The sequence below is a fragment of the Vulpes lagopus genome, chromosome 3 (assembly GCF_018345385.1).
Source record: "Vulpes lagopus strain Blue_001 chromosome 3, ASM1834538v1, whole genome shotgun sequence".
NCBI classification, from domain to species: Eukaryota; Metazoa; Chordata; class Mammalia; order Carnivora; family Canidae; genus Vulpes; species Vulpes lagopus.
The window spans coordinates 60,663,015-60,681,267 of record NC_054826.1 but is presented as its reverse complement, the minus strand read 5'-3'; the positions used below and the strand labels follow the sequence as shown (position 1 = coordinate 60,681,267).

Genomic DNA, 18,253 nt, shown 5'->3' with positions numbered 1-18,253 from the left:
AACTTTACGCCTCATGAGGGCAGACTTTCTTTGATGAAAAGGTGGTAATTGGAGTTTTTCTGAGATAGAAGTCACGCACTGTACGATTCACCCAATCAAGGCCCCAGTCAGTGGAGCCGGCACACTTACCAGGCAGTAAATCCACGAGGTTGTGCGAGGTTGTGCGGTAACCACCACTATGTAATCCCGGCACATTGTCATCCCCCGCCCTCAAGGACTCCCGTGCCCATCAGCACTCCCCCTCCCTCCCCCCCACCCTTCTGCCCCGCCCCAAACAACCGTCTCCCTACAGTCTCTGTGGAATCCCCTGTTCCAGACATTTCCATACAAATGCAATCAGACACCGTGTGGTTGTTTGTGACTGGCTTCTATTTAGCACCAGGTTTTCCAGGTTAATCCAGATAGCGGCAAGTGTCAATGCGTCACCTGTTTTTATGCTGAATGTTCATATTCCGCCATTTAGAGCAGACCACAGCTGGACCGTTTCCATGTTCTGGCTGTTCTGAATGCTGCCGCTATGACACTGACACTACAGCTGTTTCTGTGGACGTGTGTTTGCAATTCTCTTGGGACTACACCTCGACGTGCAATTGCCGGGTCATCTGGGAACTGTATGTTTACCTGTCTGTGGAACTGCCGAAGGGATCGCAGAGTAGCTGCCCCACCTTCCACCCCACCCCCAGCAGGGCATGGGGGCTATGGCGACCACTCCACATCCCTAGGAGGGCAGATTATAGCCCAGGCTTGAGAGGCCTAGGACAAAAGCAAGAAGGACAGCAGACACTTATAGAGTTCTTCACACCGGTGGGCACACGGTGCCACTGCTTTATATGCGACATCATCTAACCTCCAGGGCGACATAAGAGACCAAGCCTGCTACCCTGAAAAAAGTCCCACTCTGCCACTTTCTAGCAAGGCCATGGAACTTTCTTTAGGCTGAGATGAAGCCAGGAATACATCTGAAATGAGAAATCACTCAAAGAAATATAAAATCCAAGCTAAACCCAAGTCAAAAGGCTGAGCCAAATTTAGACAGGGGGAAAAATGCCCATAAATAAAGGAGCAAGGAACCGGTGGGTAAAGGTAAAGACAGGGAGGTAGGGCCAGCACTCCCGGCCCCAGGGCAGAGAAGGCACACACTCAGCTGGTTTCCCGCTGCTGTAAGAGGGAGCTGACAAAAACAGGAAGGGAGGCAACTAGAATGAACCTACGGTATTGTGGCATTGGACTGGAACTGGGATTGTTAGTGCAAACTCACAGTTTTCAATATATATGCTATGTATTGTAGATACAGATATATGAGGGGGCAGGAGAGACAGAGACCTGGAAACAGAGATGTAAGTGGGGCATGGGGTACTGAGATAGCCCCTACTCTGGCTACTGAGACGACCTGGGAACAGTGATACCCCACTAGCTCTATGCACACCTGGCGTTCGGATCTCACTCCTAAGTACCATCCTCTACTAAAAGGAGTAAGGACCCCTTGGGGAAATGGCTGATTCCCAGGACGAGGGCAGGAAATGAAACGAGCCTGGGACATCTTCTTGTGCCAGAGAGCAAGAAAGTGTTCACAATGAATCCCAAACCCACTGAATAAAGCAGGAAATCATGAATCTACATAGAGACAGTCAGACAGCCGGGCAAGGGGAAAACAATGAACTCTGCAGGGGAGAAGCCTGGAGGCATCACCTTCACTGAGTGATCAAAGGGAACACCACAGGTAATGGGTCCTATCCAACCAAGTGCCACTCTCTAAGATGCGGTGAGAAGGTGGCAGCGTCACTCCTGTGACAGTCCCAAGATGCACAAATGGAATCAAACCAGGAGGATCCGGCGAATCCAGGTGGAGGGACATGCATCAAAATAACTGGCCTGTCATCTTCTAAAGCATCAAAGTAAAAAATAAATAAATAAATAAAGCATCAAAGTCATGTAGGTCAAAGCCTGAGGAACTCTTCCAAGCTGAAGGAGACCAAAGAGACGTGACAGCTATATGCAATGCCTGATTCTGGACTGGATCATTTTCCTATTAAAGGCACTATTTATGCACTGGGCAAAACTCAAATTGGAGCCTACTGATCACATGGTATTAGCTATCTATCAATGTTAACTTCCTTATGTTGATGTTTATATTACTGTCTTATAGGAAAATATCCTTATTAAAAAGCACATAGGTTAAAAAAAAAAAAAAAAAGCACATAGGTTGGCAATTTGTCCCGGAAAGATAAGGGGTAAAAATTCTTTGTGCTGTACTTGTAACTCTTCTGTAAGTTTGTGACAGTTTCACAATTTACAACATTTGAATTGTAAATGAAAAAGAAAGCAAGAGAGACAATATCATGCTACATCATCAGACAGGCTCAGATTGTCACATATGAGTTTTGGGCTGAGCAAGCCCCAAAGTCCTCTTTTAACTCAGGGAGCCATAAATGATTCTGATGGGGATGGGGACGGGGATGCTCTGCCGCTCACTGGACTGCCTTCCAACCCCAAACACACAACCATCGATGCACACAGAAGGTGGCCGTGGCCCCTGCAATGGGCCAGGGCAGTTCCGTCTGTGAGCTACAAGAGAAGAACTGGCCAACGGCACTCACAGCAAGCCAGTTTTCTGACTGGCCCACTGCTCATGCCTGTCCATGTGAAACAAGAGCTGAGCATGGCAAAGAAAATAACTTGGAATGCAAGCCATGCTCCCACCCAAAACCAACAACAATAATGATTCCCTCTCATATCTGCACAGGGCTTCAATACTTCCAAGCTTCTCTTCATCTGAAATCGCACATGACCCATACAAAGGAAGGAAGTTACAGACCTGCTAAGCCAAACTCCTATTACACACTGAACACCACTGCATAGCACCTCCTCCCTGGTAGCCCTTGCAACACTCACAGTGATACACAGATATGTGTGATCATTTAACTAACATTAGTCTCCCCCCACTGGACTACAGAGTTCAACAGTGTCTGCTCACAGATATCCCAGTACTTCACATTAGGCAGACAATCCAAAAATACTTTCTAAATGATCACATGGGTATGTGGGAGGGTGGATGGATGATGGGTGGGTGGATGAGGGGCTTGATGGATGAATGATGCATGGGTGGGTGGATGAGGGGCTGGGTGGATGAATGATGCATAGAACAATGGATGATGGGTGGAAGGATGGATGGGGGATAGAAGGATGGATGAAGGGTGGGAGGATAGATGATGGGTCAGAGGATAGATGATGGGTGGGAGGATAGATGGCAGGTGGGAGGATGGGTAGAAGGACAGATGATGGGTGGGAAGTTAGATGGGAGGTGGGAGGATGGATGATGGGTAGAAGGATGGATGATGGATGGAAGGATGCATGATGGATGGAAGATGGGTGGAAGGATGGATGATGGATGGAAGGATGCATGATGGATGGAAGGATGAGTGATGGGTGGAAGGATAAGTGATGGGTGGAAGGATGGATGATGGGTGGAAGGATGGATGATGGATAGATGAGAGATGGGAGAATGGATGATGGGTGGGAGGATGGATAGGAGGTGGGAGAATGGATGATGGGTTGAAGGCTAGATGATGGATGGATGATGGGTTAGAAGATGGATGATGGGTGGAAGGAAGGATGATGGGTGGAAGGATGGATGGGAGGTGGGAGGATGGATGGGAAGTGGGAGGATGGATGATGGATGGGAAGTGGGAAGATGGATGGGGGTGGGAGTATGCCCAACTTTGGTGTGCCCCCAGCCACCCTGCCTGGCTCTACCTGCTGCTGTTGGGCCCGGAGGTCACCGATCTCCTTCTGGTCCTCCTCATGGAGCCGCTTCATATCCTCCCAAGACTGCTGCAGCAGGTTACGCTCCCGCAGCAGCTGTCCATTCTCCCGCCTCAGCATGTCCACATCGTCCTTCAGCTGGGTCTGGTCGCTCAGGAGCCGGCTGTGGAGTGTGCTACAACCCCCATACACACGGTGAAGCCCAGCCAGCCTCCACCCCCCCAGCCCCTCCTCTCCTGCCCCTCCATGTCCCAGTACTCCCAATACACCCGATGGGAGCCCACAGCAGTCAGGGCAGCAGCACTCAGAGGCAGGCCAAAGCGTGGTATCAGCCAAATGCCAGAAAGACCCAAACCATTTTTAAAAACTTGAGACCAAGAAGAGCACACATATGAAGGCCAAGGCAAGGCGATGGGCCCATACCTGGCACAGGCCTGGGCAAACATCAGCAAGTGGACAGGTAAGGCAGGCCAGTAAACTCAGAGGGGCCCCAGGAGACCCAGGGGAACATGCCCGGCCACCTCTCCTACAGCAGGAGCTGCAGCAAAGCCCCTGGACAGTGACCCAGGAGCCCAGCCATCTGCCTGGCCTACTGCCTAATTTTCAATCCCTTTCCTACCTGTTGTGCTTCCTAGTCTGTCACTAGCTGGTGTAAAGGTTTCACAGCTCACCCTACACTTAGAAAAACTGAGACCCAAAGACCCAAACTCTCTTGCTGAAGGCCCACTAGCTGTTATGCGACAGTCCCACTCACTGGTAGAAGTCGGTCTCCTTGGCCACCTCCTCGCACCTCTTCAAGGCGTTGGTGTGCTGCTTCTGCAGGCTCTGCAGGTCCGACATGGCCCGCACACACTGGATCTTCAGCCTCTCGTAGTCGGGATTCAGCCTGTGGTAGGGCCTGACCCAGACAGCAGCAGTGAACACAGGCCCCGGGATCACTCGGACAACGGGTGTCTCTGCCCCGGGTAGCCTCCAGCCCAGTGTCCCCGGACACTGGGGTTCTGTGCACCACAACCACCTGATGCTTGTTCAACTCCCATATCCTGGCATCCCCAAACCCACAGGATCCCTAGGGTGGAGGGCCCTGGCTGCCCAGACTCCGTGGTTGAGCCTGGAGCGCTAAGAAGTTACTGTCTTACTCCCTAGCAGCTCCCGGGAACCTGTGCAGCAGGACTTGACACAGAGTGGGCACACCACAAACCTGTGATGAAGCTTCTCCTCTTTTTAAGAAAGTGACTGTCAATCTTGGGAACCCAGCAAAATACCAAGGCCCAGACCAATTACATCAGCATCCTTGGGGATGTGACCCAGACAGACACCAGGGGATTCTGGTGTGTCGCCACTGTTGAGAACACTGGCCAGGAGCACCGCTTCTCAGAGTGGGGTCCCCAGACCTGCAGCATTAGTTTCACCTGGGAATATGTTAGAGCGCAAACCCTCAGGTCAGCCCCAGAACTCCTGAATCAGACACGTGGGAGGGAGGGAGGCCTAAGCAGCAATCTATGCCTTAACAAGCCCTCTGATGACCTGGTGCATGCTCGAGTTTGAGAACCCCTGCCCTACAGCTGGCATTCATAACTTTTCTCTGTCAAGGGCCAGACAATAAATGCTGTAGGCTCTGCTAGCCATACAGCCTCTGTGTAACTACTCCTTCTGCCTTGGGACCACGAGGAAGGCCCTGAACAATATGTACTCTAGCACCCCGTGTCTCCACTGGCCCTGGCTCTGTGTGTCTGAGCTCAGAGAATAGGCTTTGCAGCCCCACCGTCAGCCCAGAGGAACCTTCCTCAGGATGAGGCACATCCATGCCTGATGCTCCTAAGGCAATCCCCCTCACCTCAGAAGCCCAACCAGCATCTCCCAGAAGGATGAATCATACTGTATCCCTCCTCTTCCACGAAGCCCTCCTGGATGGGGCAAGTGGGTAAAGACTCTCTCTTTGCCCCACCCCATGGACCTGGTATCCACCTCTGAATTCCAACAAAAGACGGAATCAAAGATTTTCTCCAAAACAGCAAAGAAGCCAGGCGGTATATATCCTCCAAAAACACACATGCAGCAGGAAGAATTAAGGTGTGCACATGTCACGATCCATTTAACAGTGAGGAGGGGTGGCACACGTGCATGCACAGAACACGTACAGATGTGCACACACGTGCACGCACACAGCCAGGCGGGTCAAGGGCTCAGCAATGGGACAACTATCTCCATCAGGGCAGGGGCTGCATACAGGCAGCAGACGAAGACAATGAGGAAGCATACTGTCCTGGTGCTGGAAGACAGAGGCCTAGAGAAGTGCAGTGACAAGCCCGAGGCCACCCAACTAACCCGTGAGGAGGCACCAGAGTGGGACCAGGCCCTGCGAGCTGCTGCCAAAACCACCCACCAAATCATCATCCACAGAGGATGAATATATGACAGACACACCCACACCTCTCAATCTCTGCGTGTGCAACTCAGGCCACAGACTCCAATTCAGCTCAGAGGAAGCATAAGCAGCCTGCACCCCCTCCCCTCATCCAGGGCTGCCGGGAGAGCATTTCAAAGTGAGGGGGGCAGTGAGCACACAGCCACCCTGGCAGCATAGCACAGACCCCCGGGAGATAAGGATGAGTGTCTGAGGCGTGAGGGGTGGTGGCGTGACGGCATCAGGAGAACAGCCCTTGTCCATCGGGCCTGGGCAGGGAAGCCGGTGTGGTCACTACCTCTTATCAAAGGTCGTCCCGTGGGTCGCGAAGGCCAGGCGCTTCCGCAGTTCATTCCTCTCTCGGGTCATCAGCCGCAACTGAATGGAGAGGTTCTCCACCTTCTCATTCACCTGTCGGTCGGTGAGGAGGGGTGGCGGGGATGGCGCCTTCCCAGTGGTACCTGGCCAGGGGGACATAAATATTAAAGTGAACTCACATTTAGATAGTACTCACCCAGGCTGCCGGGCACTGCTGAGCCCTTGGCCTGCGTCAGCTGCACCCAACAACCCTACCAGGTAGGTCCTGCAGCGACTGCCCTTCAGATGAGCCCAGGTCAGGAGTAACGGGGTGGGGGTGGGGGGGCTGAGACCTGAGCCCAGGCCGTCTGCTCCAGCACCCAAGCATCATCCACCACCCTCTGCTGGCCTTGACTGGGGACCCCCACTCTCTTCCCAGCCACTATGACAGCTCCACGATGGAACCCTTTGGGCCCTGATCTGCGCATCTTTGCCTGGTCTGGAAACAGCAGCTATCTGCAACCCCTGGGCACGAAGAGAGGCAACCTACGGCCTGATCAGAACCGAATCCATAGCCTGAGGAGGAAGGGACAGGTGGGAGCCAGGGAAGCTTCTGAAGCCCAAGGCCGCTGGCTCTGAAGCTGAGCCCCAAGGTCTGTGTTCCCGTCCCTGTCCCCGCCCCCCACCAGGGCTGAACACTACACACCTCCCTTCTCCAACCTCTCCAAATGCCCGGAGGACCTGCCCCAGCCAGCCCAGGCGTGTGGGCTTTGGAGAAGGTGCTCAGGGACAGCCGACCATGGTTAAGGTCAGTGTGGCATGATGTAGGGACGTCCTGGGGCTTCTATCTGCCCAGGCCCTCATCACCTATACCCAAGACTGTCTCAAAGGAAAGCCCATGCTATAACTAAGGAACAGTAACCACCACTAGCACCTCTGACAAGATCTAAATCCTTTTCTAGGAAGAAAGCATCTCACTCAAATGGCCAGGAGGCAGAGACAAAATCTGTGATGCTTTTATATTTAATTCTGTCCACACATTCACCTGGGATATCCGCTAACCCTCAGAGATGCTAGGCAGGGTCCCAGGAACTCACAGCAGCCATCTCCTTGGATGGATGTGACCTGGGAGGCTGATTCACCCCAGGGAATACAGTGCCTGTCTCCCCAGCAGCCCTAGAATGTGCGGAGGGCAAGAAGCAGGTCTTCTGACCCTGTGCCATCCTGACACCAGCCCCCCCCTCCAGCTGATCCTTGTTGGCTGACTACTTATGCAAGCCAAGTATTCCCCAAAAGAAAAGATGGGCACTCAGGTGTGGCCCCGCATCCTCCTAGAGTGTCAGGGAAAATGGGGACTTCTGCAGTGCTGGGGGACAGGCTAGAAGGCGGCATGAGGTAGGAGCCCCCACCTCTCAGTTCAGCATTCTACCAAGTGGGGAGCCCAACCACTGAATCTAGTCCCCTCAAAAGTGCATGTTATTGTAAAACCACCACGACTGTAACAACCGGGATTCCCAGGCTTCAGGCCAGGCCTCTGGGTCAGAATGCCCTCTGACGAGGGGTCCAGGACCAGCGCTGCCCACCAGTATCTCCCCCGCCCCCCCCACACCATCCTACTCCACAGCCTGAGAAGCCTTCCCTCGCCTTTCCCCCAAAAGACCCTGGACCCTCAGCCCTGCCCCCGGAGTTCTGGAAAGCAGCTGGTTACAGCTGTTCAGGCTGTGCCTTAACCCAAGGCCAGGTTGACCCTGCCATCCAAGCTGCAGGAATTTAGCTGGCTCTCTGAAAAGTGACCCTAGAGACCAAGGTCATAACCTAAAGGTTTGCAAACTTTTTGGCCTTAGGACCTCTTTATGATCTTAAAATGAGGATTCCTAAGAGCTTTTGTTTACATGGCTTATAAGTATCTAATGATCTCTACTAGATTAGAAATTAAAATTAAAAATTTTTAAATATCTACTATTTTTTTAAATTTTTATTTATTTATTCATGAGAGACACACAGAGAGAGAGGCAGAGACACAGGCAGAGGGAGAAGCAGGCTCCATGTAGGGAGCCTGATGCTGGATTTGATTCCGGGACGACGAGATCTCGCCCTGATCCAAAGGCAGACGCTCAACCACTGAGCCACCCAGGCGTTCCTAAAATATCTACTAATTTTAAAATAACCAAAAATCCACTACATGTTCACATAAGTTTTTTTTTTTTTTTTTTTTTTAATGAAAATTAACCTTTCCGTTACAAAACAAAAAACATAGCAAGAGAGTAGCATCGGGGAGCCTGGGTTGCTCAATTAAGCATCTGACTCTTGATTGTAGCTCAGGTCATGATCTCAGGGTCATGAGTTCAAGCCTCGTATTGGGCTCCACACTATGCAGTACAGCCCCTTTAAAAATATTAAAAAGTGGCATCACTTTGCATCTTTACAATGCTGTTGACGTCTGGCTTAAGAGAGATAGCTAGAGTCTCCACCTGTGCAGCATCACATATGATGGGTGAACCTGTAGAAAAGTCCGCTCTACAGCAAAGTCTGTGAGAGGATGATAGTGGAAAAGGCAAGCGGCATCTCAGTATCATTATGATAACAGCTTTGACCTCACCAGCCCCCTGAAAGGGCCTCAGGGACAGCACATGAGCCGTGCTTCGAGAGCAGGTGCTCTTGCTATAATCAAGCCCAGAAGTATTACAGAAACATCAGCTTGAGAGTTTCAGAAATGAAAAGCACCACCAGAGAAAGAATTTTCCCCCTATTTTGCGAACAAGGCAACAGGAAGATGCATCCCTTCCTTGGCTTTTAAGGAAGCTGAAGGGAGAAGGAGCAGGACAGAAACTGGGCTCATCAGATCTGTCACCACACACAGCCAGGGCCTTGTGTCCCAGCCTCTGGCAGGATGAGGACACTGGATCTGCAGGTACAAGGACCTGGGGGAGCCTAGCATTCAGACAATGAAAGGAGTGCGGACATTGCCCGGCATAACCCAGCTGCTGGATTCTGAGCTAAGTGCACTCTGTACCTGATGAACGCCCACAGCACCCTCCCAGGTACGTGCTCTGACCATCCCGTGAGAAACTGACATCGAAAAGGATGGCACAGCCAGGAAAATGGTGCACCCCAAGCACACGTGGCTCCAGTTCCAAAGCCAGGGCCTCAACCACGACGTTATGCTGCCTCCCGTTAGGTCTGAACATGCCTGAGACATACAAAGAAGGCCGCCCAGGTCTGAGAAGCCATCACACAGCAGACTGTCTGACGTAGGAAATGCCACAGTTAGGAAGGGGCAGGGGGCAGAGCAGGACCACAGGGCACCTCAAGAAGAATCCCAAGATGAGCTAAGCCTGGACATTCCAGATTAATGATAAGTGTTGCAGAGAATCCTCTCCATTCCCTGTCAGTTAAAAATAAATTTTTTCTGGGCGCCTGGGTGGCTCAGTCGGTTAAGCATCTGGCTTCCATTCAGGTCGGGATCCCAGGGTCCTGGAATCAAGCCCCGAGGCTGGTTCCCTGCTCAGCGGGAAGGCTGCTCCTCCCTCTCCCTCTGTCCCTCCCCCTGCTCGTGCTTCCTCTCTCACAAATAAATCAATGACATCTTTAAAAATAAAGTTCTTCTTTTTTTGCTTGCACCTCAAGACTGAAAGACGTTTTGAAGGCGATGCAGCCCTCCCATCCAAACTGGTTGCTAGAATGCTCCACAAGGCGGCCGAGGCTGCTGGAACTCTGCCACAGGGAGGGAGCTCACTACTTTACAGCAAAGCCCAGCTAATCCCTCCCCATCAAATCATTCTCTGTAGAGTTAGAATCCATCTCCCACAACTTCCTCCACTGACCTAGACGGGCTCCCAAGGGCCACAAGGCTCCTACACCTGTAACTAACTCCTCTTCTATACAACAGACCTGCAAGTATTTGAAGACCATTGTCAAGTCCCTTTATCACTACGAATGAGAATAAGCTAAGATGAAAAGGCGACAATTCTAAATGTTGGCAAGGGAAGGAAGAAACTCGAATTCCTAAACATCGAAGGTGGAAATGTGGAATGACACGGCCACTTTAGAAAGCACTTTGGCAGTCTTTTATTTTATTTTATTTTATTAATTTTGAAAAATAACCTCTAGGCCCCGAATCTGGGGCTCGAAGCTACAACTCCAAGACCAAGAGTCACACGCTTGACCAACTGAGCCAGCCAGGTGCCCCTGGCAGTCTTCTTCTATAAAGTTAAACATGCATTTTACACTACCACCCAGTAATCCCACTCCTGGGTACTGACACAAGAAAAGAAAAGCTACGTGCCCACAAACACCAGCACACAAGCACTTAAAGCAGAGGGCGAATGGATAAATGGCAACGTCCCCTTCCTCCAAAGGAATACTACTCAGCAGGGGAAGGGAATGGCCACTGACAAAGCACCAGGACCCCCGAGAGCTGGGGAGTCTGAAAGCCCTCTGCTGAGTGAAGGCAGCCAGACACAAAAGGCTATAAATATACGATTCCATTTGTAGGACATCTGAGAAAGGGTGGAAACATAGGGCAGAAAAGAGATGAATGGTTGCTGGGGGGCTGGGAGTGGGGGTGGAGGGAAGAAAGGCTGAGTGCAAAGTCACAGAGGGGAATGTCTTGGGCTGAGGGAGACGCTCTGTATCTTTCTGTGGCGGTGGTTACACGACCATGTGAGTTTGTCAGAAGTCACTGAACTATACAAAAAAGAGAAGTTTTACTAAATGCAATTTATACCTCGATAACATGACTTCTTAAAAAATTAAGCTAACAATAAAACCTGTGGTGCCCCAAACAGAAGCCACCATCCCAGGAGTAGTGTGGTCATCAGTGGAGCTTGGACCGCCAGCCTCCCACCCCATCAGACATGGCAGGTACAGCAGACAGCTTACAGAACAAGCAAAATAAGGGCGCCTGGGTGGCTCAGCGGTTGAGCATCTGCCTTCGGCTCAGGGTGTGATCCCGGGGTCCTGGGATCAAGTCCCACATCGGAGAACCCGCTTCTCCCTCTGCCTGTGTCTCTGTCTCTCTGTGTCTCTCATGCATAAATAAATGAAATATTTTAAAAAAATAACAAGCAAAATAACAACTAAGCCCAAGTGAGTTGTCCACAGGAACCTCAGACGTCTTTCCCTCCACTCTCCTATCCCTGCACAGCTGTACTTTGGGAATCAAAAGCAAAACTGTCCACTCGCCCTGACTTCACTCCTTCCTCTTTCCACTCTGGAACCCACTCCAAGAAGGCAGATTCTTTCTTCCTTTCTGTGTCCAGGATGGGGCTCAAGGGGTAAGGGACTTAGATGGTACAAAAATGGGGATGCCTTAGAGATGCCAGGAGAGCAGCCACGGGCCCAGGGTTTTGGGCAAAGAGCCATCTGTCACTGGGCCTCGGCGTGAGAGTGTCGGCAGCAGCAGAATCCGCAGGGAGACAGGGCAGGCCCCTTTCTCCACAGGAGTCCTGGCTCTGCCTCCCGGTCCCAGGGCTGGTGCGGCCACCTCCACAGACCACCGAGGCTCAGTGAGCTGTTTGACAGCTGGGTCATCTTGGCCGGAAGCCCGTGTCCTTAACTCCCTCGCCACCGCACTCCAGCTCAAGGCCGCCCCCTCTGCCTTATTTACAGCTGGACAAATCACAGCTCTGCTCCGGCGCCCTGTGGGCCCATGTGCCAGAGCCGAGGAGGAAACTGGTACGGGCCAGATGTGGGCAGGTAGAGGGGCCGTGCCCAGGTAAGCTCCCTGGCTCCCTCCAGGCCCTGGCTTGCAGGGGAGGAGCAAAGCAGTCGTCAGGAGCAGCGGCAAGCAAAACCAAGCCCCCCTCATCTGCAACCCAAGAGAGCCAGAGCCATCGGGAGAGACACAGTTCCTCGTCGTAAACCAGTGCTTCTGAAAGCACCGTAGTGTCACGAACTTGTTAGAAACGTCCCTCTCGGGGCTAAATCCTAAACCCAGAAAGTGGAGTCAGCACTCCTGTCCAGGTGATTCTGATGCCTGCTCGAGTCTGAGAACCTCTGGCCCTGGCCAGAGGGGCTTTTTCCTCCCTCGTTTTACTGGCTGGCCTGCAGCCACTACAGCTAAGGGCACTGCCCACAGACGACACGCAGGGAGGGCCCCTTCCCCTAACTGTGGAAGCCCGGGGGGGTGGGGATGGCCCCCCAGGTCAGTCAGTACAGGACGGAGGCCCAGCTCCTCCCAGGACTGACGGTGCAGGCTGCGGCCATGCCCCACGCCCAGGTAAAGCACTTGCCCTCAAATCAGATCCTTGACTCAAGGTCCACTCACTCTGCAGAAACCGGAACCAAGAGAGGCGGTGATGGCCTATCGCCTCCTCGCTGCTCCTACTTTTTTTTTTTTTTTTTAATGATTTTATTTACTATTTGAGAGAGAGAAAGTGAGCAAGAGAGAACACAAGCAGGGGGGAAGAGCAAACCGAGAAGCAGACTCCCTGCTGATGCAGGGCTCCATCCTGGGGCCCTGGGGTCATGACCTGAGGCAAGAGCAGACACTTAACCCAGGGACCCCTGCTTCTACTTCTGAAGCAACATACCTAGAAGGCTCAACACAAGGACCACCTCCCTCCTTGAAACTTACTGTCACCCCACATCAGAAATAGCTGCCTCCTCCCCTGAGCTATTTGGTTCCTTCTGTTTTATATTCGGCACAAAGGCCGGTCGCTTTCCTCTCTGGTGCTACGGTCTGAATGCTGGTGTCCCCTCGCCAAAATCCCTAAATGGGAATCCTAAGCCTCGAAGTGTGGTATTAGGAGGCAGGGCCTTCGGGAAGTGACTAGTTCATGAGAGCAGATCCCACATGAGTGGAACTAGTGCCTTTATAAAAGGAGCCCAAGAGCTCTCTCCCCCTTTTCTCCACGTGAGGACACAGCAGGAAGATGCCATCTGTGAACCCTTTAGCAGGCCCGCACTGGACACGGGATCTGCCTGGATCCTGGATTCCCAGCCTCCAGAACTGAGACAAATAAGCGTTTGTTGTTTTCTGGCTGCCCAGTTGGTGGTATTCTGTTTTGGCAGCCTGGACGGATAGAGACACCTGGCTGCTGTGAGAGCAGGGGCCAGGGCTCTCTGTGACCCTGCAAGCACAAGCACATGCCCAAGAGAAGAAGGTGCTCCCATTCTTTGGAAGAACTGAGAACACAGGCCCCTGATCCAAAGGCCCAGGAAAGGAAGGGTGAGAGGGCACAAGGAGTCCGGGAGCAGAACCTGCTTCCACGATGACTCACCCCACCTCCCTGTGCCAACCAGAAGCCGTGCTTTCAAGGAATCTTCGCTGGGATACAGAGGAAGCCCTTCAGCTGCTTCTCCTGCCAACAAGCCAAGAGACCTCTTAGTTTAATAAGAAACCTCTCTGGTTGCTTCAATTTGCATAAAATTTGAAGCTCATTTTATAAATGCTACTCAAGGATGTCTGTTCTCCTTAAAACTTCCCCAGTTGTCCCAGGTGGGAGATAAAACACACCTGAGAAATCAGGTCAGGATGAATGGGAAGAAAAATACCAACTGCCTGAAACGAGTGTGTGTTCCTGGGGCAGATCCGGGAGGCCTACACACAGGCCGGGTTACCTACGAACGGGCTGCATGGGATGGGGGAGGCCTCCAAGAAGCCTCAGCACTCAGCTGATGAAAAGTGCCAGAAAAGGTGTCAGCAGAAAGACTCTAGGTTAGCTACAGTGTGGCAAGCTGTTAGCAGCATCAAGCTGAGAGCTGAGAGGGGACAGGCCACCTGCAGACCTAAGGCTAGCCAGGGCAGCCCATTAGGCACCAGCCTCACAGAAAGCACACAACACCCAAGACTTCCCCTACCAACCGTCATGTGGACCGTAACTTGCCATTCTTTCCCCAAATGGTGTTTGTTAAGGAGACATACGTGGGAGAACGGAGGTGATCTTTTTATTGTAAGACGTTGCTCTTGCTTTGCCTTTGCTTCGTGCAGAAAGACCATGAACCAACAGGAACAGCCAGTCTCCATCTGACTACAGGCCCCCTCCTGCCAGGACCACAGTGCAGGGAAAGGGCATCACCTGTCATCAGGTGAGGCTGAGCCAGGAGGAATTCCCCAGGATGCGCCACAGTGGTCCCCGTGGCTGACCCCACCGCTCATTCCACGCCAAGGGACAGGCCCACACCAGCCACAGACGTTCCAGCGCCCTCACCAAGGATGAAGTCAGGCCAGCCCACTTCAGACCAGGAGGCCTGTTAAATGTAGATGCTGGACCCTGCTCTCAGAGCTTCTGATGTAACAGGTATGGGGTGAGGCTCAGGAACCTGCATCTCCAACAGGTGCCTGAGTGTTGCTGGTCCAGAGACCATGCCACATGAGCCACTGCTTTGGGCACTGACCTGTGACGCAGCTGTGGTCAGCACAAGGAGCCCTGCCAAGGGATTTCTGCGGAAGGCTGCTTTGCTGCCAAGGAGACGCTAGAGGACCCTCTTCATCCTTGCAATAACAGAGATGTCCTTATATGTGCTCTGTCCAGTATAGCAGCCACGAGCCACAGGTGGCCAGAGAGCCCTTGAAATGTTGTGCGTGTTATTGTTGAAACTAGACATTTTCATTTTAGTTCATTTTAATCAATTTGAAAATAAACAGCCACCTGTGGCTGGTGGTGCTCGTAAGGGACCCTGCAGCCCCCGACACCACCAGATCTCGATGTGACAGCTGGAAGTGCTGCTACAGAGGCCCTGCCAGCAGCCTGAGGGGAAGATACACACAGACGCTCGCAGAGCACATCCCAGTGTATTTGGCCCAACCTCAGCGGCTTCTTACTATGTGAGATCACATGTTTCTTTCTTGTTGAAGGCGGTGTGAGCAGGTATTCCCAGCTGCGACAGCCAAAGGTCTCCCGGCTGGTACAGCCACTGATAAGTGAGGCCGCTCACCCCCAGGACGATGACAACCACTGGCATAAGAACAAGAGAAGCAAGACTTGGGTCCTGGTGAGCTGAAGAGGGTCTGACCTGAAGGGGAGCACCCAGACCCTCAGCTTTCAACATCTGGGCACCGACACCCGAGGCCCAGCCTACTCCAGGACGTGCAGCGCTGCACTGCCGTCTGCCTGCTGGCCGACAGGTGTGTGGGGACGCTGCTGACCACTCCACCCCAAGGACTGAGCCAGCTTCAGGTATGGATTGAACCAAATGGTGGGTCGTTGACATGAAGCTTCTTCCAGAAAGTGCGGAGGTCCAGCTGCATAAAAAATACCTTCCTACTCCTGCTTAAAATTCCACTGGTAACAATAGTTGCTGTGGTTTAAGTTAATACCTCTCACTTTGGAGAGACTAATGCAAAGGTTCCTAAGAAAGGTTCCTCAAAGAAACACAGTAAGCCCTGAAGTGTTGAAATGAGGAATTTGTCAGATACCTATTAGATCACTGTACCTCGTTCCCGGGGGGCAACAGGGAGCCGAGAGAGGATATGGCACGGAGGAGGCAAGAGAAGGGCACTCGGGGACCAAACACCTCGGTTTTACAAAAGCCCCTTGTCGGGACACCTGGGTGGCTCAGTGGTTGAGCATCTGCCTTCAGCTCACAGTGTGATCCCAGGGTCCCGGGATCAAGTCCCACATCGGGCTCCCTGCATGGAGCCTGCTTCTCCCTCTGCCTGTGTCTTTGCCTCTCTGTGTGTCTCATGCATAAATGGATAAAATCTTTTTTTTTAAATCAAAAAAATTAAAAAAAAAAAAAAAAGCCCCTTGTCACTGCTCCACTCCAAGGGTTACCCGGGAGCCAGTCTCATGTTTGAAATTCCAACAACCCCACCACTGGGGCGATGGACTCACGACTGAAGCTCTGAGCTGTGGTCCCAGAAGAGTCCTCCCTGAACCCTGGACAGGGATGACGGAACCTGTGATGGCTGCACCGTGTCCTCCCAAAAGTCCTGAAATCCTCACACCGCACACCTCCACCCCATAAATGTGAATGTGACCTCGCGGGAGATACAGTCTTTGCCGGTGATCAGGTGAAGACGAGGTCATCCTGGATTAGGACTGGTGTCCCTTTTTAAAGAGGAGACTTGCAGACAGGCACACAGGGACACCACAACGTGAAGACAAAGGCAGAGACTAGGGTGATACACAAAAGCTGAGGACCACCCAGGATTGCCAACACCCCACCGGAGGAGGGAGAGGGGCCTGGGACAGACCCTGCCCTGAGGCCATCAGATGTGTGGCCTCCAGAACCCTGTGCGAATGCAGTTGTGTTGTGTAAGGCGCTTCATAACGGCAGCCCTGGGAAACAGCACGGCACCCCCTACCGGTACCTGCCTGACTGCACTGACCTCACGCACCGTGTTTGCTTAGAAAACCATCTCCCCCACGCCCAAAAAAAAATAAAGAAGAAAACCATCTCCCCCATGTACCCCAAGGCCCACAAGCCCTGACACCACATCTGCCCTACTCCCCACTGCGTTCCAAGCCCACTTCCGGCGCAGCAGAGGTGCTCCCTAAGTGTTCCTCGAGTTAACACATGAAAGGTCGGCCCCGGACTGGGCCTGGAGTCCCTGGCATGAGTGTCAGTCTCCCCCTCTGTCTATACAGAGGAGACAAAATAACTGGACTGGATGGCCTCTGGGGGTGCTTCCGACTACAGAAACTCCAAGACCCTCTGTCCATCAGGGTCAGATCGGGACGTGAGAAACCACGCAAGAGTGTTAAACAGAAGACACCTGATGCAGGATGGGTCACAGAGGTGTGGGAGGGCTGGGAGACCGGGATAACCTTCCTGTCGGGACGTCTCCAGTGAAGGGAGGGCAGGACCGTTGATGGGCTTCTGGAAACACATGGACAGGCAACTCCTGTCCCCAAGGCAACACGCAGCCCAGGGGGCTGTTCCCACTTATAACAGTCCCAAGAGGGGCCATTCTCATGGACAGTGGTCACAGAGGCACAAGGTTGGGGTTGGGGGGACAAGCTCACTGAGAAGTCCCATGCCCTGACCAAGAGAGGGAAGGGGGAGACACAGCTTCCCCCAGCACCTGCCTCCCTGCTAACACCAGAAACAGATTCCTGCCCTCCACCGTCACGAGGACATCCTGCTGATGGGAGAAGGTGTGAATGCTATCAACAGAAGATGGCCCCACAAATGATCTGACAGGGGAGTCCGACTTCCCACCCCCCAGACTCGGGGCCACGTCGGCTCGCACCCAGCTGCCCGACCCGCCCGGTGCCCTCCAGGAAGGAGGGGTGCCCAGGTGGTACTCACCCACACTGCTGAGGGAGCTGCTGCTTTCTGAGTCTGAGGGCATGATGGATAAGACGCTGTAGGTGGAGCCTGGGGACAGAAGGACAGACCGTTTGTTACTAACCCCAAACTACTGTCAAGCCAGCTGATCTTCGGTCAACACCACACTGAGAACCAACACGACGTCAGTGACCAGAAGTCGGACGTAAGGGGCCAGGCAGGTGTGGTCAGCAGGGTCTAGTCTGTGGTATTTCTGCGGGGCCTCTCACCTCACCTGCCCTGGAGACTTATCTACGCACAGTCGGAGCCAATCAGTTGGCTTCTCCTTAGGATGACTGGGGAAGAGCTTAGCAAGGGAGCAATATGCCCCAGGTTAAAACAGGGTCTGGGGATTTCCTCCAGGTCTTTATCAGTTTGATGCCGGCATCCATGCAGAGAGCGACAGAGCAGAAGTTACACATCTACGAACTATGTGTTCTTTTTGCTCGACTGTTCTGCTCTCGGGTCTGAATGTATTCCAGCTCGGTCCTTACTAATGTGGTCAGGGACTGCCCCCTTATTCCTGTCACCAAAGCCAAGGAGCAGCACGTGCCCCTTTTCTGGCCAACA

General features: G+C 52.7%; 1 protein-coding gene across 5 annotated transcripts in view; it reads right to left on the bottom strand.

The window, feature by feature from the left end:
* Positions 1-18,253, bottom strand: part of DLG5 (discs large MAGUK scaffold protein 5) — a 119,550-nt gene that overhangs the window by 53,164 nt on the left and 48,133 nt on the right. For 2 of the 5 annotated variants that reach the window (XM_041748634.1, XM_041748635.1), the window contains exons 2-5: positions 17,666-17,734; positions 6,468-6,630; positions 4,517-4,660; positions 3,754-3,937 (exon numbers count right to left, since the gene is read on the bottom strand). In XM_041748634.1, coding sequence (XP_041604568.1) covers positions 3,754-3,937; positions 4,517-4,660; positions 6,468-6,630; positions 17,666-17,734 — 560 coding nt within the window. The remainder of the gene's footprint in view (positions 1-3,753; positions 3,938-4,516; positions 4,661-6,467; positions 6,631-17,665; positions 17,735-18,253) is intronic. The other 3 variants (XM_041748636.1, XM_041748637.1, XM_041748638.1) reach the window with 2 other exon arrangements.